General features: G+C 39.8%; 2 protein-coding genes across 2 annotated transcripts in view; one reads left to right on the top strand and one right to left on the bottom strand.

The window, feature by feature from the left end:
• Positions 1 to 179: 179 nt before the first annotated feature.
• Positions 180 to 21,083, bottom strand: LOC135477022 (nucleoporin 88-like). Its single transcript, XM_064757170.1, has 16 exons — positions 20,829 to 21,083; positions 15,434 to 15,603; positions 15,068 to 15,193; positions 12,421 to 12,654; positions 10,389 to 10,587; positions 9,947 to 10,118; positions 9,082 to 9,180; positions 8,749 to 8,827; positions 8,060 to 8,164; positions 7,008 to 7,154; positions 5,691 to 5,813; positions 4,455 to 4,601; positions 2,996 to 3,122; positions 2,128 to 2,246; positions 1,080 to 1,365; positions 180 to 1,011 (listed from the first exon to the last, which is right to left on the bottom strand). Exons 1-15 carry the CDS (start codon positions 21,081 to 21,083, stop codon positions 1,302 to 1,304), a joined length of 2,166 nt encoding a protein of 721 aa, XP_064613240.1. The 3' UTR covers positions 180 to 1,011; positions 1,080 to 1,301.
• Positions 21,084 to 21,350: 267 nt separating this feature from the next.
• The window catches only part of LOC135477021 (homeobox protein cut-like 1), a 96,324-nt gene continuing 90,095 nt past the window's right edge, over positions 21,351 to 27,579 (top strand). The window contains exon 1 of the mRNA XM_064757169.1: positions 21,351 to 21,413. Coding sequence (XP_064613239.1) covers positions 21,351 to 21,413 — 63 coding nt within the window. The remainder of the gene's footprint in view (positions 21,414 to 27,579) is intronic.

Genomic DNA, 27,579 nt, shown 5'->3' with positions numbered 1-27,579 from the left:
TTGTTACGGCCATTCTTTTTAAATAATGCGAATAGCTGGAAGAAACGCCATTATGTCCTTCTTGACCTGCTTCTCTTGTACAGAGGAAGTTCCAAGATTACCAAAAACTTGTTTCTTTTTCGCTGACATGTACGACAGGATTGCCGATCCTACGTCCAATCATTCATACATGAACTCAAAAGATGTCCGTGGTAGCACCCATGATTAAGCTCACCTACATCATGTATATACTGTCAGCCAGTCCGTGGCAATTCTGTGGAAAATGTTGTTCGCTGAACTTTCACAAATGTTCTTGTGACATCAGTTGCAACCTGGTGGTTCCATGATAACTGTCATTAGACTTAACATAAAGTACTTGCACTAACGTACATATGAACGTATATATAAATAGTTTTCCTGTTAGCACCGGGCTGTGCTGAAAATAATCACCCGCGGACAAAATATTCTGTTATCTTGATGAAACTTTTTGATCACAAACACTGCAGGCAAACTACTTATATCAACATTTTGCAGGGATCGAAATTAGATGTTCCAGCCGGCTGACCCCAAAACGACCATTGTCTCAGTGCTAGAAATATATAACTGAACCTAATGAAAGCGCCTGGTTGTGGTTGTCCCTAGCAAATTATGTCCACCTGGGGCAGACTTACAATGTTAATTTCGACCTTTGCTTTATGACACAAAATTTAACGAACATTCCTAGACCGGAAAGTAGGCTGATTAATGCAGCATTTTGTTATGGCTATTCACATAACACTAGGCTTTCAGCAAGGCTACTCAGTAGTTTTCAACAATGTGGCCTGGTTACACCCTGTTTGTTTTCAAAGATGGCACTCTATTTCGCCACCTTTTGCAACAAGATTTCTTGGTTTCACCTCATTAGTTTTCAGCAATTCCACTCTGTTTCACATCATTATATTCCACAATGTCATCTTGTTTTTACCTCACTGACTGTCAGCACTGGCACTATGTTTCACCTCATTATATACCACAATGTCATCCTGTTTTTACCTCACTGACTGTCAGCACCGCCTCTTTGTTTCACTTCATTATATACCACAATGTCATCCTGTTTTTACCTCACTGACTGTCAGCACTGCCCCTTTGTTTAGTTTCATTATATACCACAATGTCATCTTGTTTTTACCTCAATGATTGTCAGCACTGGCACTTTGTTTCAGTCAGTTAGTTTATGCCAGAATAAATCTGTATGTGAACCTGAAAACGGAAAAATGATCCTGTTTAGTGTCACTGCAGGACGACAAGAAGACCATTGATGAAGATATCAAACACGGCTGCCATCATGTTCCAACTTCTAACTTAAGCTCGCTGACACTCTTCATAAGGCTGCAGATGTCTTCATTTCTGAAAACAAAAATACAAAATTTTAAAATCAAAGAACACACCAAAATCAAGTATGTATCAGATGAAAGACCATTCAAAACTGTCCAGAAAAACAGTTTGATTCATGTTTTTAAGAATTTTTTTCAACAAAGTAAAACGATTAGAAAACATCCAATTCTACTGTGATCTCTTGGGACATAAAGGATACCGATTACGTCACATTCGTATTTAGGTCATGAAATAGTTCATTTCAAGGTCCATTCTGTGAAAGCCTTCATGTTTCTGTACATTTGTGCATTTCGATTCATTATATCTAGCAGTCTCCGTGTCAAGTGTCAAAAAACCTATGTGACGGCAGGGTCCCTATGTGTTCCAAAATGGCCACCGAAGAATCCAAAGTTTCAAATGCAATTCACTACGTCAAAAAAATTCTAAGAAATTAAATCAAACTACTTTCCTAGAGAGTATTTATTGGACTATAATCAGAAATATAGTTCATATTAGTGTTGAAAGACATAAAAAATCTTCTTGTGCCACAGTTAGACATGAAGTACCCACATTCGGGAAATGTGTACCTTTACTAACATACTCAGTCACATCCTGATCCTGTTCAAAAGGTCAAGGCCACACTAAAGACATTAACACATACAAATGGTGAAGAGTCTGGTTGAATTAAGGTAAGGACCACTAACCTATGACTGACAAGGTCGCAAGTTCAAATCCAGCCTCAACTGGCTACACACACTTTTAGCTTTACTTTTCAGGAATAAACGTTCTACTCACTGTTGATTCAAAACTTCTTTTATCTGCGATGACTGGTTAGTATTCAGGACGGAACTTGATGATCCTGCCTTTCTGGACTGGTTGATTTGGCGCTCTTGATACTGGCGCTTTATGCGAATCTGAAACAAATAAAAAGGGAAGTCATTAAAAACACAAAATATTACAATGAGATATGTAAAACTGTTCAACCTTTTTGCATGTTTGCATCTTAGGAAGGGATCAATTTGTGTTGACTGATAAAACCATACTTTGTGTGAAACTACACTTGATCCAACGGCATAACATTCCACTTATTGTTTGTCAACCGTTTTCTGTGAAAAATATAAAATTAGGTGAAGTTCCCTACCAAATGTCCATGAGGCCAGTGTTGTAAGGCACTAGATATAAGGCTGTGTTCACATGGCATGGTTTACAGTATGAACTCACCAAATGTAACTACGACAGTGGAATTCAAGACAAACACTTATCTCCTTATGGGAGCCTCCGTGGCTCAGTTGGTCAGCGCGCTAGCACAGCGTAATGACCCAGGAGCCTCTCACCAATGCACTGTTGAGTTCAAGTCCAGCTCATGCTGGTTTCCTCTATGTGGGAAGGTCTGCAGCAAGCTGTGGATTGTCGTGGGTTTCCTCCGGGCTCTGCACTGCTTCCTCCCACCATAATGCTCGCCGACGTCGTATAAGTGAAATATCTTAAGTATGGCGTAAAACACAAATCAAATAAATCAATAAATAAATCCTTATGACTAAAAGCAAATGGCTGTTCACCAAATCACACCCTTTGAGCTCAAAAAATAGAACTTATTTGTCAGGAAAATCATGCTTTTTTATCCAAACACTGTTATAAGACAACTTATTCCCACAAGGATCACCTGTTCTAGTTGAGCTTCCATATGTCTCAAGTTGTCCTTCATCTTGCTGAGATCTTTCTGAAGTTCTCGCTCAGCATCAGACAGAACAGGAAGTCGCGACTGGAGCTTCCTTGTCACACCGTCTATCCTGTACAACAGAGCAGGATAGATAGTTAGCAAATTACACAATGATTAGACAAACACAACCAAGGACATAACCACACACCTCCAAACCCCATCAATTTTACAAACTGACAGTGTGTCCTAATTCCCTAGTTTGGACTTACTTCTTTTTTGAGGATTTACCTCCCTTTAAAGCAGATGTCTTGCTCTTCTGTTTAGTATTAAAGCATACAAGACAATGGAAAATATTGCTGTGTACTTTGTCAGTTTTGCACTGCACAGAGGCACACTGCAATGATTATTTCACAAGTTGATCACCGTGGCTGTTTAAATTCCATCACATTAGTACTTCCCAATGCCGACAGCATTAGATAGTTGAACTGATATCTCCTGTCAAAGAGGGGAAAGGGAAATAATCACTGTGTTATGAAAACATGGAATAGTAGACTGGTCACAAAGATGATATATTTAAAATGCTGTTCCACTGAATGGCAATACCCACGACACCAGACATCATGACCAATATGCATGTAACCACAGCGTCTTAACACTGCATACAATAACAAATCTGCATTCAGAGAGAATTGCAGGTCCATGGCAATGCGGTAACCATGGCAACCTCTGAACTTATCTTCTCTAAGATATTCCTGACAAGAACAAAAAAAAAAAAAAACCCCAGTGGCGAGACTAGTAAATGATGCAGCTTACTGCTTTTTCACAGACTAAAGTAGATTTTCCATTCTTTGTTTGATATTTATTTATTTGTTTGTTTAATTGGTGTTTTATGCTGTACTCAAGAATATTTCGCTCATACGACAGCGGCCAGCATTATGGTGGGAGGAAACCAGAAAGAGCCTGGAGAAAACCCACGGCAATCTGCAGGTAGCTGGCAGACCTTTCCACATACGGCTGGAGAGGAAACCATCAAGAGCTTGATTTTAACTCTCAGCGATCGCATTAGTGAGAGGCTTCTGGGTCACTTCACTGCTCTGGCATGTTAACCACCTTTGCCCCCTTTTGTTCAATATGATAAGTTTTTACTTAGCTCTGGATTATTATTTTTGCGGACAAAGAACCAGGAAATCGAAAAGGAGAGATAACGCTTTATGGCTATTGTCCATCCCCACTTCACCCCCCACCTCCCTACTACCCCCTCCCCCCCACCCCACACACACGTGTATTGTTGTGTCACAACTCATACATGTTGACATTACCATCATCGAATGAAGCAGTAATCTGCCCATGTTTGCAACAGACAACGCAGATAATGGCTGTGTTCAGCCAATGAATAATCATCATTTGTAGTGTTTCTTTTTTACCCCTTGGCTTGACAAGATTATGTCCACCAGTCACACACCTCTTGAGAAGCTCGTCTTGTTTCTCCTGGGTCTCTTCATATTTCTCTGCCAGATTTTCGGCCATGTTCCTCATGCTACTTTTGGTCTGCTCCAAAATCTTCAAATCCTTCTGCTGTTGTTCCTTCTGTCGCTTCAAGATATTCACACTGTATAAACGCGATGAGAAAGAAATTAAAACTAAACGATTAAGAGTAGCATAACAAACCCAAACGAGTGTTCAGATGAACAAAACATGTGCCGCAACAAATTTATTTGTTTGAAATGTAGAAAAAAATTCCAGCAGCATTGTAGTCAGTATAACCCCTGAGGGGAATCTTCATCTCAAGTGAACAAAGGTGTCCACCTCAAATCCAATCTTTATGTGGAAAACAGTTTGAGTTGTAGCCTGGAGATAAAACCATATCTATCCATATAGTATATGTAAGGAAAATGGCTGTCTGGTTACCATGACAACCTCAAAAATGGACAAATGTGAGTCTTAACACATTGTCATCTGTGTATCTATGTATCCACCAAAAATTAAAATTCTATGCAGAAAACTGTTTTAAGTTCCAGCTCGGACAGAAAATTACATTTTTTCATATAGTATACATAGGGAAATGGCAATCTGGCAACCATGACAACTGCGGAAAGGAACAAATGTTAGTTGCAACACATCGTCATCTGTGTATATATGTATCCACCAAAATTAAAACTTTATGCAGAAAACTGTTGGAGTTATAGCCCGGACTCCGATAGACAGACAAAATCGCAATAACATAATGGCGGTCATATAAAAATGCAGACAGCATAAAAGAAAAAAAAAAAAAAAAAAAATAAAGACTAAAAAAAAATATATATATATAAAATAAAACGCACTACATCCCTCACAAAATGCACAAGCCATTACAAAACATGTATTGGGTAAAAAACAACGTTCACTTCAAAAACGTTTCCTAGTTATGTTGAGATGCACAAGTTTACAAAATAACATAAATGGACTTGAATCAAAATTTTTAATATTTCTTCACAATTGAGCCAAAATTAAATTTAATGCAACAATGTTTACTTGCAATAAGCTTCCTACTCCCTGAGATTTTCTTAGATTTTATATAAATCTATATTCAAGATTTTTCCACATCACATAGATGAATTGATGACCAGAGGGATAGAATGATGTACTGAAATTTCATAAAAATGAATACTGAGCAAAAAGAATTTAGATTTAGTGGTTAGAAACCAAACAAAGTCCTCACCGTTTTTCTACTTCCTCCCTGACCAGATCCTGTTTTTGGATGTACTCTTCACGGAAAACTTGTGTTGCTCTAGTAAGAAGCTCAAAACATTCTTGTGGGGAAAGGTCAGCTTCATGGCTTGACCTTGACAGAAAAAAACGACACAAATAACTCAAGGTCAACATTTTACAATGATACCATTCAAGCCACAAATACTGTACAAGATATGCTTATGTGTATTGTTTGAAAACTGCTTCAAATCTTTATGGCTATAAAACTCAGGTTAAATATGAACCTCTAGCTACCTATATAATATTTCTGACCTTTGGATGTCCATTTATAACAGGGTTAAACTACTCATGCAATCATTTATCTATTTATTGGATTCGTGTTTTACGCTTTACTCAAGAATATTCCACTTATATGACCAGCATTATGGCCTGAGGAAACCGGGCAAAGCCGAGAAGAAACCCATGACCATTCGCAGATTGCTGACACACCTTCCCATGTAAGGCCAGAGAGAAAGCCAGCATGATCTGGATTTGAACTCACATCAAGCTAGATTGGTGGGAGGCCTCTGGGTCATTGCTCTGTGCTAACCCCCTTGGCCATGGAGACCACCTGGTCCAATTAGGAGAAGACCTTAAGCTACGTGAAGCTGTGTTGTGTGTGGGTGACCAGGAATTCTTCACTGAAGGACAATAACACCCTGGGAGGGTCATCCAGCAATCTGCAGATGGTCGTGGGCTTCCCCTTGTTGTTGCCTGGTTTCCTCCCACGATCACATTGGCTGATGTCGTATAAGTGAAATGTTCTTGAGTGCAGCGAAAAACTCCAGTCAAATAAAGAAATAAGAATTTCTTGCAATAAACATGAATTTTTCTTTGGTCAAAACATCACATTTGGATCCAGTTCTAATAGTAAGGTTTCCTAATGAGTCTACAAGAAACTGTGCCTATCTGTCCAAGGGTAAATCTGCTCAGTCACAGTTTAATATTGAACAAAACAACCAAAACAGGAGTTTGAAGTTCACACTCTTTTACTGCTTAAGGTAAAAAACATACCCTTCTGTACCATGTGACCTGTGATATGATGGAATGTGAACAATGGAAAGAATTGAGATGCTGGACGTTTGTGTATGAAGTTCCCGAAGGAAAGTGGTGTCATTGATGTATCCAGAGCAATGCAAGATGGGTAATCAGTGCACCAATGTCAACAAAAACTGCCAAACATTTTTAACAAGTCACATGACACAGAAGGACTATTTTTACCTATAACAACAAGAGTTCAATCTTGTAACTCCCCTATTCTCTGCTAACGGAAAACATGGACACTCACCTCAGCAGAGGGTTGGAGGTCTGCCTCTTGAGTAATCCTCGAATGTGTTGTTCAAATGGCTCTTTGCTTAATCGCCTCAGGGGTGACTTCATAGTCTTACTGGGTGACAGTGACACCAGAGGGGTGGGGGCACTTCTGTATTTTGTGCTGTAACATACAAAACAAAGGCATTATTATTTCCACCTTTTTCTATGTATTTATATGTATTCATTTAATGTGTCTCATTATTGTTTCATTATTCATTTAATGTGTCTCACTATTGTTTCATTATTTATTTAATAATGTCTCATTATTGTTTCATTACTCATTTAATGAGTCTCATTATTGTTTCACCCATCTCATTAGTGTTTCGCCTCTTACTCAAGAATATTTCACTTATACAATGAAAGCCACAATTATAGTGGCAGGACACCGGGCAGAGCCAGGGTGAAACACATGACCACCCAAAGGTTGCTGCCAGACCTGGTGAGAGACTTCTGGGCCCGGTTGTTCAAAGACTTAATATCACATTTAACTTTAAACCAAGTCCTCAGTTTTGCACTTTACCCAAAAATAATTGCATAACAGTATATTAAATATGAACCAAGCCTGCTGCTGATAGATTTTAGCCTTTGGTCAGCTTTATTGGCTTCTGAATTTGTCTAAAAAATCCTTATTATAAAACCGACTCAATACCAGTTTTAGCTAATACACTTTCAAACAACTGGGCCCTGGATCATTATGCTGCGCCAACATGCTATGCACTAGCCCATGGAGGTCCCTCTTCAGCTTTACAGATTGTTTTCAAGCTGGCTTAGGATGTGACTTCTTACAATGATCTCAGCTAAAGTATATTATCATAGATAGAAAAAATGGAAAACCCTTTAGAGTTCGCAATTATTAAATAATGTCTTGAACATAAGACTCTGACATTTCACACGTATAAAGGAGGAATAATATTATTATATCATACTTAAGACTCACGGTTGAACGTGGATTTATTATTATTATCTATAAAACAATCTGTTGTCCAATATCAATTTTTCCTGACTAGTTACAGGGTGTGGCCATACCTGAGTGGCAGGGCAATAAACTCCATCTCATTAGTCAGTACAAGAAGGGTGGGTCCTGGGGTGTGGTCACTTACTACACAAACTCCGCCCACTGGTGATGAGGGACTGAATAAAGCATATACCAAAATCATTCATTAAATGTAATTATCATTCGTACAATCAATTCAGATTTTGAAACTGGACGACAACACGAACAACTCGCATCTGCCAATAATGGTGAAGGTGCCCACACAAGCTGGTGTTACAAGCTCAAATGCTTCTGAAAATTGCAGAAAACAGAGTTGTACTGTAAACAATAATCACTGTATCGCACACCCAGTAGACAAATATCTGATTTCATTTCCGAACTGCAACAATTCAACAGCAGTGGTCTCCCTTTGTGCCTAAATATCCTTGCTTTACTAAATTAGTGCTTGGATTCAAGTTGAAGGTCAGCCCCATTTTAAGTATTTGGCCCTTTACCAATCAAATTGTACGTTCCAGTTCACTGTTGCACTATGTCGAGAGGTACACATTGAGATGGCTTGATTTCCTCACAGTCTTTCACACACTTTAAATCTATCATGTAAGCAAAATAGTTTTGGGCATGGCGTTAAATAGACCAAGTCAAACAAATAAACATATGAAAAAATGTATAAAATGAAAACACTGCAGCCTAGTACAGTAAAGTTAAATATAGACCACATTACCTGCTGGCTAAGGGCTTGGTACAGACTAGATGCTCCACAACACACTCCTGGGCAGAAGATAGGTCCTCGTCTGTACCGTCTGTCACAGACAAAACACAAATAGCATAACATGTGCAAAACGATTACATATTATCAAAAAATATCAATAAAATTTTATACATAAAAAAAAAAGATTACAAAAAGAGAGCTACACTGAGCTTAGATAAATTCAGCTGTATTTGAAGCTGAAGTTGTTCATAGAAAGCTGGTCTATGGCTGAAAAGAAAAAAGAAGCCAAAATTATTTAATACAGCCTTCCACGATCAGAGATTATATACACGAGACTGTATTCACCATCTGAGCAGTAGTTGATGATGTTCGTGATCCACGGCAAGGCCACGGTGTGGACGCCAGCAGCGTGGGTACAGTAAAAGCGGTCAGAGCAGCCCGGATCTACAAAACCAGAAACACGGCTACAGTAGTTTTATTCCACTGGAAATATGTATATAAGTATATATGTATGTGAAACAGTTTGTAGTTCAATCAGGTCTTAACATACGTGTTATTTAGGGACAAGATACATGTACATCCATAAAAAATTCACAACATTTGACCTCATTCTGAAAAGACAAATGAGTTGAAAAGTTAAGGCCACGTATAAATCTGAAAATACTTTATTTTCTTTACTCTGATGTGGCTTCAGCCAACCAAAAAACATAGATTCATGTATTTATCTGACTGACGTTTTACTCTGCACTCAAGAGTACTTCACTTATACGACATCAGTCAGCATTATGGTGGGAGGAAACCGAGCAGAGCCCGAGGGAAACCCACGACACTCTGCACGTTAGTGGAAGACAAATATATACATCTAGAAATTTACATACAGAATCTAGAGATTCACACATCTGGAATAATTCTGGCAGATTGATTTGAGCGTATAAATAGCAAGTTGGATTATCAACACCCCATTTTGAAACGTACTGTGAATGACGTTACATTCAGTGCACGACAAACTTGCTAATTTCCTGATTCTGAGAAATCTGTTGATTACAGAAATGTTTAAGGTTAGTTTGGATGGTAGGATAATATCCTACTGGTGAAATGTAAGTTCCAGCACAAAAAAAAAAAATATTTTATTGTATTTAATTTTAGGTTATTTAGGGTATTTTAAAAACTTTCTTGGTATATTTTGTCTGGCTTCTGTCCAAACACTCACCTCGCTCCAGCCTGATTGGACAGCTGAAGTCATCATCGATGATCTCTCCTGTCTGCATTGACATGGTGGTCAGTGACAGCTCTATCTCCACACTCTCATACACACACATGGTCATCTCGGGGACATCAGCTGACAGAACTGACGAGTCAGGTGTCCGCCAATAGGACTCTGACTGTGCTCAAATAAAATTAGCATGAATTCAAGCTAAGTCTTGCAAGACCTAATTTGCTTAAAACCTAAAATCAAACATAGATCACAGAATTTACCAATGTTTCAGGACATGTAACAAGAACATGTTATTTCAGAAAAAGATTCAGTTGACTGTTACAAAGGTTTGAAAATGTACACGCTAATAAAGAAATAAAAATATATATTACCTGTGAATCCTCAAATATCATTAGCAACTGTAAATATAATACAAACGGTCAACCATTTACATTACCTGTAAATCATCAAAGTCCTCTTTAGACGGTGACAAAACACACAGGTGTAGAGTTCCTGAGCAGGTGGCAATGACCAGGATAGGGACGTCGCTGTTGAGGGACAGAATGGAGCAGGCGTCTGTTCCATAGTTGTCCTCAGCAGGTGGGAACATCCGCAGCGGGCCTTGTACCGGGAATTTATTCTTCGCTGGTTTGAGGCTGGCAAAGTCAAACATTGTTTCTTATTAACTTACTTATTTGATTGCTCTTTTACTTAAATAATGCACTGAAGGACTTTAGCCTTATATGGCGGTGATCAAATGTATGCCTGGGCACATCAACCTTTCTTCACCAGGTACCTGACAAATCCCACATTCCTTTACTGATTTATTCCTGTTTGACACCATACACATTTACTGGGCCAGAAGGTTTCAGACGCAGAATTTGGGTGGTTGACGTAACCCAAAAATCGATTACGGGTTTTAAGCCTTGAATAAATGATTCAGTTTTCACCATGACACGAAAAGAGACCAATTGTTTGCGCAAATTGGTTACATAAACATGTGGCTAATAAAGTCATGAACAGTATTTCCTTGGAGATTTTTTTCCTTTCGTCTACTGTAACTTCGGCAAAGTCTATAATAATTTTGCGTATGAAGTTGGTTGTATTGCAGTACTGTGCGCCATCATTCATGTCCAGCAGAATCCATGGATAGCACAATGGCTACACGTGGGGCCACGGCATGACAGGTGATCCGCATATATCAGGGTGGATCAGGAAGCCACTATAAAACATATGTGTCATACATGCTGAGAATCCATGGATAGCACAATGGCTAAATGTGGGGCCACGGCATGAGAGGTGATCCACATATATCAGGGTGGATCAGGAAGCCACTATAAAACATATGTGTCATACACGCTGAGAATCCCCAGATAGCACAATGGCTACACGTGGGGCCACGGCATGAGAGGTGATCCGCATATATCAGGGTGGATCAGGAAGCCACCATAAAACATATCTGTCATACACGCTGAGAATCACGTGGCCTCCAAGGCCAAACCAGCATGCGTTATATCCCTGAGTATTTTCTTTATTTGATTAATAATTACTTCTACAGTAAGCTAAGTGTAGTGTCTGTAATATCCAACTGGTTCATGAAGCTCTCACCATCCTTGTCTGATAAAATGGTTTCGTCCACAGGGTGAAATGATAAAACCACTGACACAAGGGAATGTCAAGGCTGACCAGCTCATGGAAAGTTGTTGGCTAGTGAAAGTTTACACTGAATGTCACCTTTCTCTGCCTACTGTTACTCTCTCCACCTACCGCTAGATCATTAAGAGCGCAATACATGGCTGACAAATGTCACCAGCTAGCACGTGTTGTGTACATAACAAAGGAGACATGTAGTTCGCACGCTCACTGTGGGAAAATGTAGCCGAAAGTCGAACAGTGCTTTCTTAGCCAAACGTTTTTTTTTTTTTTTTTAACACAGAAGCCTTCTCACGAGTTGCCTATACACCATCGCTAAGTTAATAGGTGGTTGTAGGCTGGACTTGACGGCAAAAATAACAGGAGTGGAGACGCACTGACCCGATTAATAAACAAAACCCAGATCTCAACAAAATTTGGTCGGAACAGAAGGCTGGTGACTCCATTTAGAACATACCGGCATTGAGTTCAAGTTCAACAGAACACTTTGTAGCATTACGCCAAATGACAGCTTTCGTTCACAGATGTATTAGCGATTGTGTTCTGCCCCAGGACAACAGAAAACAGACAACAGATAGCTCTAACAACTGACATGACTTCTGTTTTGTGTTAGCTGTCATGATATCCTACCCTGAGGATAGCCCTTAACCTTGTGTGGGCAACTCTAATATACCCGTTCAGAGCTACACAGTTCAAATGCTGCATTTGTGGGAAAGCTCTGGGGGACAGATCAGCGTAACAGATTTATCGGTCTGCACAATTACACTCCATGTAACTGACAAGTGAACGATTATTTCATTTGCTCCTAATTTCGTGGCCTACAGACAGATACTTACCTGCTGGTGTAGAGCATAGGGTTGGAATATGCCATCAGCACATCTCCATTCCCCCTCAGGATGTACACTGGCCATGCCGTCTGCTTCTGTTTACCCATTTCCACTGGCTGGCCGAAATCGAAACTGACGGCGACATCCCCCAGAACAGCCTGAAACCTCGAAACATTCCCAGCATCGCCGTCAGAAAGTGTGATAATTTCTATAGGTTGCTCAGGCTGAATGATGTTGTAAGTGCTGAAGAGTAAAATAAAGCAAAACAACTCAGCGATACACTTCACGCTTATCAGAATGTTTCCAATTCCGAAGACAAAGACATTTTACCTTTGGTTAACTACATGTACCTCAGTTCTTCATAGATACTTAAAAACACTAATATAATTGACCTGTAATTAATCAATCCAGGTAATTGGTGTGATGTCGTTAGTGTGACCCCTCCCTGAATACATTATCTGAGGTCAGCAGTGTGATGTGAATGGTATGATACAGTTACCTCGACCTCCTTGAGTACATTATCTGCAGTGAGCAGTGTGAGGTGGTTAGTGTGACCCCTCCCTGAGAACATTATCTGAGGTCAGCAGTGTGATGTGAACGGTATGATACAGTTACCTTGACCCCCTTGAGTACATTATCTGCAGTGAGCAGTGTGAGGTGGTTAGTGTGACCCCTCCCTGAGAACATTATCTGAGGTGAGCAGCGTGATGTGGTTAGTGTGACCCACCTGAGAACATTATTTGAGGTGAATAATATGGTTACTGTAACACACCTGAGAACTTCATCTGAGGTGTGCAGTTTGATGTGAACGTTGTGAGACAGTTACCTTGATCCCATTGAGGACATTATCTAAGGTGAGTAGGCTGATGTGGTTACTGTGGCTCACCTAAGAGCATTATCTGAGGTGAGGAAATGTGATTTGGTTCCTGTGACCCACCTGAGAGTATTTTCTGAGGTGGGCAGTGTGATGTGGTTACTGTGATGCACCTTGGAACATTACCTGAGGTAGGCAATGTGATTTGGTTCCTGTGACCCACCTGAGAACATTATCTGAGGTGAGAAGGCTAATGTGGTCACTGTGTCTCACCTGAGAACATTATCTAAGGTGAGCAGTGTGATGTGGTTACTGTGACTCACCTGAGGACATTATCTGAGGTGGGCAGCGTGGTGTGGTCACTGTGTCTCACCTGAGAACATTGTCTGAGGTGAGGGCTGTGATGTTATTTGATTTGATTATTTGAATGGTGTTTTACGCCGCACTCAAGAATATTTCACTTATACAACGGCGGCCAGCATTATGGTGGGTGGCAACCAGGCACAGCCCGGGGGAAACCCACGACCATCCGCAGGTTGCTGACAGACCTTCCCACGTACAGCCGGAGAGGAAGTCAGCATGAGCTGGACTTGAACTCACAGCGACGGCATTGGTGAGAGACTCATAGGTCATTACGCTGTGCTAGTGCGCTAACCGACTGAGCCACGGAGGCCCCAGAACTGTGATGGTTACTGTGACACACCTGAGGACGTTATCTGATGTCAGCGGTGTGACGTGGTCACTGTGACCCACCTGAGAACATTATCTGAGGTGGGCAGCGTGATGTGGTTACTGTGACTCAACTGAGGACATTATCTGAGGTGGGCAGCGTAATGTGGGTCACTGTGGCTCACCTGAGGACATTATCTGACGTGAGAAGGCTGATGTGGTCACTGTGACTCACCTGAGAACATTGTCTGAAATGAGCACTGTGATGTGGTTACTGTGACACACCTGAGAAATTTTCCTGCGGTGAGCAGTGTGATGTGGTTACTGTGACACACCTGAGAACATTATCTGAGGTCAGCAGTGTGATGTGGTTACTGTGACACACCTGAGAACATTATCTGAGGTGAGCAGTGTGATGTGGTTACTGTGACACACCTGAGAACATTATCTGCAGTGAGCAGTGTGATGTGGTTACTGTGACACACCTGAGAACATTATCTGCAGTGAGCAGTGTGATGTGGTTACTATGACTCACCTGAGAACATTATCTGTGGTGAGCAGTGTGATGTGGTTACTGTGACACACCTGAGAACATTATTGGAGGTGAGCGATGTAATGTGGTTACTGTGACACACCTGAGAACATTATTGGAGGTGAGCAGTGTGATGTGGTTACTGTGACTCACATGAGAACATTATCTGCAGTGAGCAGTGTGATGTGGTTACTGTGACACACCTGAGAACATTATTGGAGGTGAGCAGTGTAATGTGGTTACTGTGACACACCTGAGAACATTATCTGCAGTGAGCAGTGTGATGTGGTTACTATGACTCATATGAGAACATTATCTGCAGTGAGCAGTGTGATGTGGTTACTGTGACACACCTGAGAACATTATTGGAGGTGAGCAGTGTAATGTGGTTACTGTGACACACCTGAGAACATTATCTGCAGTGAGCAGTGTGATGTGGTTACTGGGACATTATCTGAGGTTAGAAGGCTGATGTGGTTACTGTGACACACCTGAGAACATTATTGGAGGTGAGCGGTGTAATGTGGTTACTGTGACCCACCTGAGAACATTATCTGTGGTGAGCAGTGTGATGTGGTTACTGTGACACACCTGAGAACATTATCGGAGGTGAGCGGTGTAATGTGGTTACTGTGACCCACCTGAGAACATTATCAGAGGTGAGCAGTGTGATGTGGTTACTATTTGCACTACCAGGGTGCCACTCAGCCTTTAACAACTTCATCTGTTTACGGTTTGAAAAGTACCGCTCCCCAACTGATATAGTTCTGAAATACAAAAAAAGAAAAAAAGAAAAGCAAAAACATTTTTATACTTTCTTGGATAAAACAACGGCAACTAACAAGGCTTAATTTGATATGATGCCAGAAATATTTTCATTTCGACCTAAATTTAATTGAACAACATTACACATCAATGGTATTACGTATCATGGCTTCCTGTTTGTCACACAAACAAGTCTTTTGTAGTAAACTGTAAAGCTTATTTCAACAACAGCATTCCCATACTTGCACAAGACGGCATCTTTCCCTCCTTCATACTCTGCAAATCTTCCCCACCGTTGAGGCAGCTCCAGAACGATAACGCCCCCAGGCCCAGCCAAGCTCAGGTGACAGCCACTGGGTGAAAACTGTAGTCTCTCCACTTCAAAGGATGGCGTATTTGTACACAGCAATGTCTGCAATCATGACAACATGATATCAATACAGAGTAATGTCTGCACCGGTCAAACAACACGAAAGAATGAATAAATGCTTGGGATTTTACATGACCTTCTTGTGACACCAGACAAGACACCCCACACAGTCACATTAGTAGTGACACCACGCCAACCAACCCTGTTTCCTTGCTCTAACCTCTTAGTGCTGAGCGTCAAGCCAGGCAGCAAGAAGTACCATTTTTAAAGTCTTTGGCATGACTTGACCCAGCCGTCCACTAGTAAGTACATGTACATTACACAGAGTAAAACAGTAAAATAACACTGAATTTATACTCAGAACAGTCAACCAACATGCTGTAAACTCAGGTATCTTAAACCCATTGTTAATACACCAAAATACTCATTCTTAATACTACAGACCATTAAAAATCAGTGTTTAAGCCAATAAATAATATTTAGATAAAATTATAATAATAAAATTATAAAACAATATATTATAAATAATATAATAGAGAAATCTCTCTGCGAATTGTATTAAGCCCTATTTACCCTGCATATGCAATGCTCAGGGTGACATGACAGGAGTTGTTCCCCTTGGGACAAGTCTAACAGAGCCTTGTTCTAAGGTCTGTAAAGCTTATAGATGGATGTTTAGGCTTTTGTGCCCTAACATTTTAGTCATATGATGACCAGTTCTGTTTCCTTGCTCTAACCTATCAGGGCTGAGCACGAAGTAAGGCAACAACAACCTTCAGACTTTGGTATGTCCGGACCAGGGTTTGATCCTAGGTCTCCCTCCTTTGAGGCAGATGCTCTAACCATTAGACCACTGAAACCGTCCTAGATTAAATTTGAATAAATGAATGAATGAAGTTTAATGTCGCATTTAACAATTTTTCAGTCATATGACGATGAGTAGTCATAAGGTGTGTAAGTATATATACTGTGTCTTTATGTGGCAGGGTGAGTCCATGCTGCCAAAGCTCTGTCGCCACTGAAGTATCATGCCAAAGACACCAGACATGACAAACCACCCAGTCACATTATTCTGACACCAGGCCAACCAGTCATGTTTCCTTGCTCTAACCTTTCAGTGCTGAGTGCTAAGCGAGGCAATAAAAAGTACCATTTTTAAAGTATTTGGTATAACATAACCCGAGTTTGATCCCGGGTGGACGCACTAACCATTAGGCCACCAAAGTGGTTGATTAATTTGAGAGGACAGTCAAGTTTTACTTGTTACATATTAGGATGATATTGATATTATTGTAACACTGAAACCTGAGTTGTAACATTGAAACCTGAGTTGTAACATTGAAACCTGACTTGTAACATTGAAACCTGAGTTGTAACATTGAAACCTGAGTTGTAACATTGAAACCTGAGTTGATTCTTAATGTGCATTTGAGCAGCCCAGCCCACTGGCCAATTCTAATACCCTCATTATTCTAATTTTTCGAACAGACATTACCAGTGACGAAAGTAGAATATTACATTCTTTACCAGTCTTTTGGAAAAGTAAAGAAATGAGTATGTCGTTCATTAGATGGTCTAACCGTGTGAGACAAAAGAAACGGAATATTTCTGCTATAATTACATATATATTGGCTAAAATGGGCAGGCGAGGAGTACCAAAAATTAGCAGAAATAGGGTAATATGACATAATAAAACAACTAAACCAATGCAGTTCGCCCAACAAATTAAAGATACCGTCTTAGCTACGCAGACCTCGATTTTACCCTATATCCTCAATGGTCTTGTCTGATCAGTTGAGGTTGGAGGTTTAATGATTTAAAACACGTCTTTTAAACATCAAGATGTAATGTTCAGTACCTAATAACTACTTGCATGACTTCATTATGCATTAGAAAAATTTCTTTCTCCTCAAGCCATAGCCGTTTTTTTTTTTTCATGAAATGCTGCAAGTTAAAACTACGCTTGTTAAGATACACAAGTATTTTACAGTTAATAACAGCCTTCCATTTACCAAAAGTTAGTTTTAATGTTGACTGATTTGAATCATCCAGATTATATTGATATGTGTTAAAAGCATTATGAATACGAAATGCATTTAAGGGTGGGGGCGAGGGGGGGGGGATTATAGGAAGGAGAGGGGCACAAAGTACTTTTAGATAAGAATTAATTCTCAAACCAAACCTGACCATAATGATAAACTGGAACAACTGAGAGATTGATTAAGAATTTTAGGAAATCAAAGCATTGTCACCCTGAGAAGGACAAAATGGTGCGTGCGGCCAGAATTTGCTTATCAGATTATGTTGTTGTGTGCAAAGTACACCATATACCACTTGACACAGGGAATTATCTTTTCCAATGGTTTGAATAAGATTAAACTATCAAAACAGAGACCCTTTTGTACAACTTCATTTATAAGGATGAGGTGACAGGGGGAGGGTTTTTAAGCTTATACATCCTGACTGGTTAAAGATCAACTTTGCAGATAACCAATTTAATTCCAAGTCCAAATCAGAATCACATATTGACTGATTAAACATGTATTAATTTTGTATTCAAATACACATTAATTCAGTTACAATTTGTTCCTACAAGTCTACTTTACCGAGTACAAATCTAAATAAATAAACAAATAAATACACTCCAGTTAGTTCTGATTAAACCGTCATTGATTTGATGGAAAAGAAATTGTAAAAATGAAGAAAGCACAAGTAGAAAGATCATTAAACTCTGTATCTGAAAATGTTATTGATTTTTTTTCTGTTCAATGAGTTAATACAATTACCATAAATGACCTAAAAGTTCGTCCCTGACTAAGTCGCTCAGTGTTCCAGTTCTGCTGACTTTAGAAAGGTGCTTTGAGAGGTGTTTGAAAGGCGGAGTAATATTATCTTGCTGGGAAAATGGGAATTTTCAGAAGTGTCAGATGTAATATGACATGATATTTATTTGCCTCCAAAAATGCTCTCTTGTAGTTGAAATTAGATACATGCCTGGGACGTTTTTACACACCGCATCAATAATGTCTGTCACAACATCATAAAATCTCTTTACACCTTTACGTCCATTTCGGAATAAAATTCTTGTGATTTGTACTAATTTAATGTGGGTCTGTTCATGAAAAAAAATGCTGATATATTAAATGCCTGTTTTAGCTGAAGATAAACCCCACCATACAAGAAAAACAGTTGACTACATGGCCTAACTTATCCAAAATATCACAGACCTTTCACTGTAACTTAAGTTGAATATATGTATATATGTGCACTCCTGTGGAGCTTAACAACAATCAAATAAATGAATAAATATATATATATATATATATATATGTATATATATTCACTCATTAGTGCTAATCTCTTGTGCTCACTATGTGTGACCGAACCCGATAGCACAGTTGGTAGAGCATCCGCTTCGGGAGGCGGTAGATCCAGGGTCAATCCCGGGTCGAGTCACACCTAAGATCTTAACAGAGGAAGTTGTAACTTCCTCCCCTGGTGTTCAGCATGAACGACTGGTTGACCTATGTCAGTGTAAAGGCTCAGGTGGGATGGTTTATTTGCCTTCGGTAAGTCGTCTCAGTGAAGCAGCACTACATAAAAGAGCGGTGGAAATATGTCCTGCAAGAGGGAGGCACATTACATGCACTCTAAGGTCTCCTTCGCCGTCATATGACTGAAAAATTGTTAAGTACAACGTTAAACCCTAAGCACTCACTCACTCTGTGTGTTCGAAGTCGGGAGACCCGAGATCAAACCTGGGCCTGGTCGTTCCTTAAACTTTAAAAAATGGTACTTGTTGCTGCCTCAGCAGTGAGGGATTAGAGAAAGGAAACATGACTGGTTGACCCCTTTTCCATATAATATGACTAGGTGGGGTGTCATCAATAGTGTCATTGGCATGATACTTTGCCAGCGGCAGCATTTTGGCAGCATGGATTTGCTCAGCCACAAGAGGAAACACCATATGTACATAAACCTAATGAGTCCTCATCATCAAATAACTGAAAAATTGTTAACTACAATATAAAACCCAAAGAATACAAACATACATACATGTACATACATACATGTGTCTTTATGTTTGTTTTGTTGACATATGAATCAAAGTAATCAACAACCCTAAACAACTTTCAAAGTTGCCTGCAACATGTCATCAAGGTGACATCAGTCATGAAAAATGGTACATAAACTTGATTTATGATGATTTCTGAAGGTAATACTGGAAGATGCTTAATACAAGACAGCCATGATGCATGCTGTCTTCGAGCATTTCAGTTCACCATTAAAAGCCATAAAATTAATTACATTAGACATATGTAATATATGATAAAAATGATGCTAAAACAACCAGCAATCAATGAAAGGCTTTTTCCATCTCAATATTTCATAAATTTTACAAATATTTAATACATCTGCCTAAAAACAGAGATCATTATTGAGTAACCATATTTAAAGTTCATCTATAAAACTGAGTTTCTGGTGTCTTAACTTTTCCCCACAGAATTTACTGTGTCAGATTTTGTACAAAAACAACACCTTCCAGATGGAGGATATTTTTTGTAAACTAAGTTAGGAAAGTATTAAACGTTGCAAAGTTATATTCTATCCCAGAGTTAATCACATCGATCTAAATTTCATTATTTATAAACTAAGGTAGAATTCAAAAATTGGTCTGTATTTGATCCAGTTCAAAGTAAAAATACAGACTCAAGACAAGGTAAAGTTAATGTTATTGTAAAGCAAGCATTTAGAAACAGGTTTCACATCATTATTCAACTGCAGAACCTAAATCAGTATTAGAAATTACACAACAGTAAATTCAGGTCCAAATATAATATCACCCAAGGATTTTTTCGTCTTGTGTGTCCTTCAGCTAACACTGCTCATTTGAACGTGTACCAACATGAAGTAAATGGAAGTGTTTTTCTCAGCCGCTAAAGAGAATTGATGAGTGATAGATAAGTTAAGCTGTTATCTCTTTTACCTTTTTCACTAGATAAGTGATGAGTCAATGCACACTATACCTCTGTAGCCAGCAGCCACATGAATAAACTAAGTTACAAGTAAACTCTGTCCGAGTCTAAATGTAACTTAGTGAAGGCAGTGATCGCACTGTCTGTTGTATTTGTTTTGGGCGGATCGAAGTACGTCGAAAAGGTGAGTATTCTATGGACAGACAGCTCAGTATATAGCCCCTGGAGATTGGCGGGCACCTTACTTCGATTGACTTGACTTTTAATGTTGTCATTTAACCCTTCGAGTACCTGAAACTGGCTTCGTTTCGATTTCCTAGCCAAATCGCCGGCACCAGAATCGTCTGCCGTAAGCTGTCTCAAGTTTGTATATAGACAACTAGCCGTGTGGCTGTCCCAAATGTACAAGTCGCTTCCTTGGACTGCGATCAGACCTCTAGAATCCGATCGTGTCTTTCTTTTCGGATCTTTCTGGTTTGATTCTCGTAAAATCGCGCTGATCGGATGGACATTTAGAACATCACTCCAATCGCTGGCGGCTGCCATATTGATTTGCTACTCTATACATCGAAGTTGTCCTCACTTTAAAACATTTCCCGTCGTTCTGCGTGAGTGCGTCACGAAACCAGCCAACCATACGGATTTTGGCGATTTATAATGTTTATTTAGCTGAAGTCTGGCATTTAACTTCGATGACTTTATCTGTGCATTTCCCATTTACGAATTACACGATCGGTCGACGTTTCAGTTTGAGAGTATATTCGATCTGAGTCGGTCATGTGATCAATCGATCGAGCCTAACTCCCGTTCAAGATGGCTGCGAGTGTGCAGTCGATGTGTCACTATTGGAAAAACTTTGATTTACAAGAGCTTCAGGTAACGTGGAATTTTGTTAATTTTTGTCACATGTACCATGACTGTGTGAGAGAAGGGTGTATGCGTGTTGTGAGAAAGTTTCAACGTTGTGGCGTTTTTCTAAAGGCGAGAAAGTCTTTCGTTTGATTGATAAAATATTAGCGATAATCAATATGGCGATCAGAGGATGCGAGTCTTTGTTCTGCTTGCTTCAGCCAGCGTGTGTGCGCGCTACGACAGGCCTGCGATGGCTATGTAGCACTTGTCAGTTCGCCTGAAGAAAGTTTCGGGATGCGATAGTGAAGTTTTGAAAGTTTTTCCTATGTTTATTTGGCGGCGAACAATCGCGCCGAGGAGTAGAGTAGGTCAGCGTGCGGGTGATGCGCGCACCCCAATGATTTTCCCGTCCGCTAGTTCGGCAGCTTAAGTGATGTCATCCCGAGCGAGGCAGGCAGGCTGGCTGCAGCGGGCGAGGGGGCCGCGCTCACAGCTAGACAGCCGTGCCCTGGACGGCCTGTAAGCAGGCCAGGGCAAGGGGAAACCGAGAAAACTTCAGGATTACTTTTACAGCTAGATGTATAGTCAGACTGAGAGAGCTGTAAGTTAGTGGTGGCACAGGCCAGAGCTGTGAGTGTAGAGAGAGAGGGGAGAAATGAAATTGCACTGACTGCTTGTGCCTCAGCGCTAGGTACAGTGATATTGTTTAGATTTTGACAGAGGCTCGCGTGTCTTATTTGTGTGCTGACTGAGAAAGCTTGGTGATGTGAAATGTTTGTTTGTTTGCTAGCTGGATTTAATAGTCAATATGAGAGAAGATCGTTGCCCCCCCACCCCCCCCCACCCGTAGCTAGCCACCAGTTAACTGCATTGCTGCAAATAGTTATGGGAACAGCTCAGGCACACATCAAATTGTGATGGATCATGCAGTTTTGAACTCCAACAGCTGTTGAATGTTAAATCTTGAGCTGGCAAAATTAGAGTGGTTTATTACAGCTCAATGTATTTGCCACAAATTCATTGTTTTTTCGTTCTTCCATGGCATGAGCTGATGAAATGGGATAGGTAGACAGTGCCTCATTTTGTTTATTCTATGCCCTCTCTGTCAGATTAAATTTTATGAAAAATATATCAGTGAAGCTTGTTATTATTGTACTTTACATGGTATTTAACTTTACATGGTATTTTACCAGTTAGTATCATTATTAGATTTTTGTGTAATTTATGGAAAGCTAACTATACATGTAGAAAGCTGAAATATTCCTGCTCCACCCATCTCCTCTACCCTGACCCAAAATAATAATAAAAAAAAGCATCCTAATAGTGAGTTATGAAAACTTAGTATGACATAGCGATTATTTTTCTTAATGGTGGTCATAACTTTTATACATGCTGCTTTTTTTTCTATTTTGTCAGATTTTTTTTCTGTTCTTTTTTTTTTCTCTGGACCACCTGAGATAGATAGATGTAATTTTTTAGTCATAAAAAGGTGGACATATCAATTCTTGACAAACCTGCTGTGTTGAAAAGCAGAAAAGTTGACTTAAACCAATACAGTGAAAAACAGATATTGATTTTGATGAGAGAAGTAAAAAGGTCGCTATTTTACTTAGTGATGTTGACAAAGAAGCTATTGAACGAAGTTGGGCCAAATTGCGCGCATGTGCATAGAGGAATCTAAAAATCATGTTGTTATAGATTTAGCCTTTTTCCTGCCTTTGTCATGGGCTATACAGGTCTATTGTATCAATCATGCCTAGATGAACGTCTTTATTGAGTCGCGGCAAGTCACAGATATCTCTGATGTCCTGTTACCGATTTTAATATTTCCATGAGCTATTGGCTATTTGCAAACCTCTTTAGGCTGTGTAAACTCCAGGTACTGTGAGGATTTAGCTTTCTGCACGCTTGTCGTCCGCACTGTTTGTATGTTTGAGAAATTCAGATTGTGTGGGGGTCGGAATCTGTTGGGATGTCTAACTCTATGTTCTTGTATCTGTCCATTATTGATCTCGCCGTACATTGATTTTTAACCATCCTCCTTGTTTTCCTGGGGAAGACATTAGGGCTTGTGCGAGATCAGATTAGTGGCTATCGATTGGCAGCCATGGATTGATACCCACAGTTTTTAAGACACTGCCCCCTTGAAGGCAGGAGCCGGGCATCTTCTGACTGCAGTTTGTACCTTTTTTCCTCCATCCCACCAGCTCCTCAAAGGGCTAGCAGCATGTCTAGTACATGAAGAGCTTCCTTCCAAATCACATCATATTGACACGACGACACAATGAGGCTACATCGTGTTTGCGACGATCGCATTGTGTTACTTACCCAGGCCTACTTAAGTACATTAAAAAGGCTGGTTAGATTGCGCAGCGATTATTGATTGATAGGCTTTTGGAGGAGCCACTGTGTCTTACTCCGTGTCAAATGCTAATGTCAAAGAAGTGGGAATTCCAGGCTAATGCTACAACAGACTTATGGTACACCTGGAACAAGGGGAGCTCCTAAACGTCACATGTCACCCATATAGATCAATATTCTGTTCTAACGACAAAGCCTACATTGACCGGCTATGCTTCGGAAAATATCGTATGCTTCCTCTTAATGGAGACTTGCATGGATGAGACTACAAATTTAGTTACTAGTGCTTATCGATCTGAGTGGGTCGATATTAAGAATAAAATTTTGTGTGTTGTGTCTATGTGGGAGATGGGAGCAAACTGCAAAAGGGTATTGAGCAACTGAGAGTTCGAGGAGGGATATAAAAATGAATTGAGTGACGGTAAGAAGAAGGAGAGACTATTATAACTGGTACATTTATTCTCGGCTGTCTAATCCAGTGGTGGATATTGATTCTGTTGATCTATTGTCCATGGCATCGGAGAATATACATGTATGTCCCCAGAATACCTGGTCAATGAGGGTGCTGTAGAAACAGCCTATTGTCCCCTCGTCGGTCAAGCGGTCACTTTCGGGTGAATGGCTCGCCTTAAGGACACTGTCTGCATTTAATCGAGAGGATCTGGCTTTTAAGTCACAGCTGTGTGACAATGAGAAGTCAAGATTTACCTGTGTCGGTACTTGATGGATTTATCCGGCCAGCTTAAACCCACCTGCCCACTCAGAGGATAAGGCATAAAGTTGGAGGGTGGAATTAATGATGTTCTGTTCAATTATGACAGGAATTAAGGTAAATTAAAGGCAGGTAGAAATTCTGAATGTCATCATCATAAACTGCAAAGATTGAAAAGAGCGCCTTTGTTAAAATTTTTTTTTTTTTTTTTTTTTGCTCATTATGCTGACGAAAGATGATATGATTTTTTTTTTTTTTTTTAACACTATAAACTATCATTGGATTTCCGAAGACTACAAAATTTTGATACAATAACATATGCCGTGTCTGGTGGATAGAGTATACTTTTCTCTAACATACTAGGGTTTTTTTTTTTTTTTTAGCAATGACTCCACACCGATGCGGCCTTGGTATTAGCAGTATCTGCGATTAGAGCTGAAGTCATTTTATATCGCAATGAGATAATACCGCTGTATTCCCTTTGATATTTAATTCTGCAAGATCAGACATACTATAATCAAGCTTTTTTTTTTTCTTACGAGTTTTGTGCTGTATGTATATTAATAAATTTATCTACATGATAATGTCCGTGTTAAACCTAGATACAATTTACATATTGTGTGTCATCATTACATATGTGGCATATTGTTTTTTATACTGATTATACAAGACAAAGATTATGATACAGATTCCATGCTTTTAATGCAGTAATCTCTTTGTAATTACATGTGCTGCAGGTAAAGATAAAAGAAATACATCATGACTGAGACAGGCTTAAATATTGCTGTAGCAACAGTTGCTCTGGTAATTGAATTTTTATTCTGCCAGAGCGACCAGTGGCTTTAGGTACGGCTTAAGAGTTCATTGGTTCGGGAAATTGTGATGTGCGGATCAATATATTTTCATCAGGAAAATTAACTTTGGCAGAGCCAAGCCCCAGCTGCACCATTGATTTATTGAGTTGATTGATGGCGGAGCATCGGTCTTCGAACAAGGTACGTCTGACTCACGGACGTTCTCGAATCTCTGTGGACGATCGATCACGCAATATTCTGGTCGATATTTAAATGGGTATTTGGCGATTGGGCTCAGCTGTGCTGTTTGGAGTCTCCAGCATCTAACATAAGCATGTTCCCCGTATATGTATGTACATGTAGATGTATGCCTGTACATGTACATATGCGAGTGAATTCCTCATTAAAAATCCGGCTTGGCAGTGTCATGTGTTCAACAGACAGGCAAAAAAAATGATAAATCATGTAGGGTCAAAAACCTATAAATTCACAAACGCTTTGATCTTAAAATTTTAAATAAGTTCCACAAGACTGCTTTAGTGCAAGAACACATCAGTAAAACTTGTACATAATTCAGAAATATTTGAAGCTGAAAATCTTATGTTAGCAGATGTGCCCTGCTCAGGTTGTTTTGAAACTAAAATCACACAGGTTGGACCATGTTTTAATCTATGCGTGGAAACAGACATTCGTGTGCCATCCATCAACCAATAAAGACATTCCAGATGAATAATCATAACCTTCCAGATGAAGACTGCACCATTGAGAGAAATAGACATTATTGTCCTTAATAACTCCTTCAATGCATTGACATGTATCACCTGGCAATGGACGTTTGTTCCTTGGATAAGGAGCTCGTCGGCTTCAGTCAACGACCTTGTTGACAAAACGCGGTAGAGGGCGCTGTTTGTGCAGTCTATCACTTGTTGAAGACCACTTGACTTCCACCCATTACAGAGCATGCATATTCATATTCGTATGTTACAAGTGGAAAAGTTCCCTAATATCTTGGCAGACATTGCTGGTTTTCCAAGGGCAGTCTGGTTTAGTCCACTGATAAAACCATCAGTTAGCACCATCAGTTGAATGAAAATTCTCCAAAATCTTGTTAAACTACCATCCAACCAATTAATCATCCATCTTCTCCATGCACTGCCTTTTTGCAAAATGATCACATGAAGCTCACTTGTTGATTCAATGCAGATCTCGGAGCTGGTGAAGCTGTGGACTGAGATTTTACACCAATGGTTTAGGGGGTAAATTTTTTTAAAAAAGGCTAATTCAGTTCAACCAAAGATCAGGTTTGCTGTGCATTGGGGTTGAAGGTGAATGGCATTGATGCTTTTCTTCATTCACTTGCCCACTATGGCTTTGTGTTCCTGTTTGAATCCTATAAGCCAGGATTCCAGTACAAGCTCCTTGCCAGCAGCCAGACAGCCCAATTAGAGGGTAATTGACATGCTGTACGGCTCTACCCAATAACTGAGGGATCTGGAACACAGAGAGACCCAGGTCTGGGCCTAATCAAACAACAGTGATACTGATAGGCCAATAGACTGGTCGAAAGTTCCAAATGCCTCCTGTCAACCAATTAAAATCAGTTTTACTTGTGACAATGATCAGTGGCTTTGATGGGAGGTTTAGTGATCCTTAACCGATGGACGTGTAAGCCACTTTGTGTGACATGTTTTGGTCAAAGTGTTTTAAGACTTAACTGCCGCCAGATAACATACTAGTACATGTCTCTTAGAAAAGATTCAATGGATATTTTCAATACATCTCCTCACAGCTTGATATCCGAACATCTTACATCTTTACTAGTGCATCCGAACATTTGATTGGTTAATTTGAAGCTTGTGCACTTACCAGTGCAACAATGAATTAAGAACTTCTTTACGCTTTAAAATCAAGCAGGCATCAAGGTTCTGTATTAATGCTATCAGTGCCTCAAACTTTGGGTAGAGGGCTGTAGTATGCTGTTGACAGCTTTGTGCGAACTCGCACTTAAAACAAGATTCTGTTGCTCCATTGCAGTGGCTTAGCAGTAAAGATGAAGCATTCTTGGACAATCAAGGAGTGGTGATTCATATCCTGTATTGTACATCATCATGCTGAATCTGTCAAAGTGAAAAGCAGCTGTAAATCAATCGCGGGGTATACATGTATACCAGGAGTGTACTGGAGATGTCTTAAATGGCATGTGTAATAGACAGTAGAACTGTTATCTGTAAAGTCTGTATGAAAACTTTAATCTAGTCTCTTTAGGTAGTAGTACGACGTTAAACCCAAGCACTCACTTTAGGTAGTACACCTGTAATTATAA

Source organism: Liolophura sinensis, chromosome 10 (assembly GCF_032854445.1).
Source record: "Liolophura sinensis isolate JHLJ2023 chromosome 10, CUHK_Ljap_v2, whole genome shotgun sequence".
Taxonomy (NCBI): Eukaryota; Metazoa; Mollusca; class Polyplacophora; order Chitonida; family Chitonidae; genus Liolophura; species Liolophura sinensis.
Note: the sequence above shows the minus strand (reverse complement) of the source record. Positions and strands in the feature narration are given on the sequence as shown.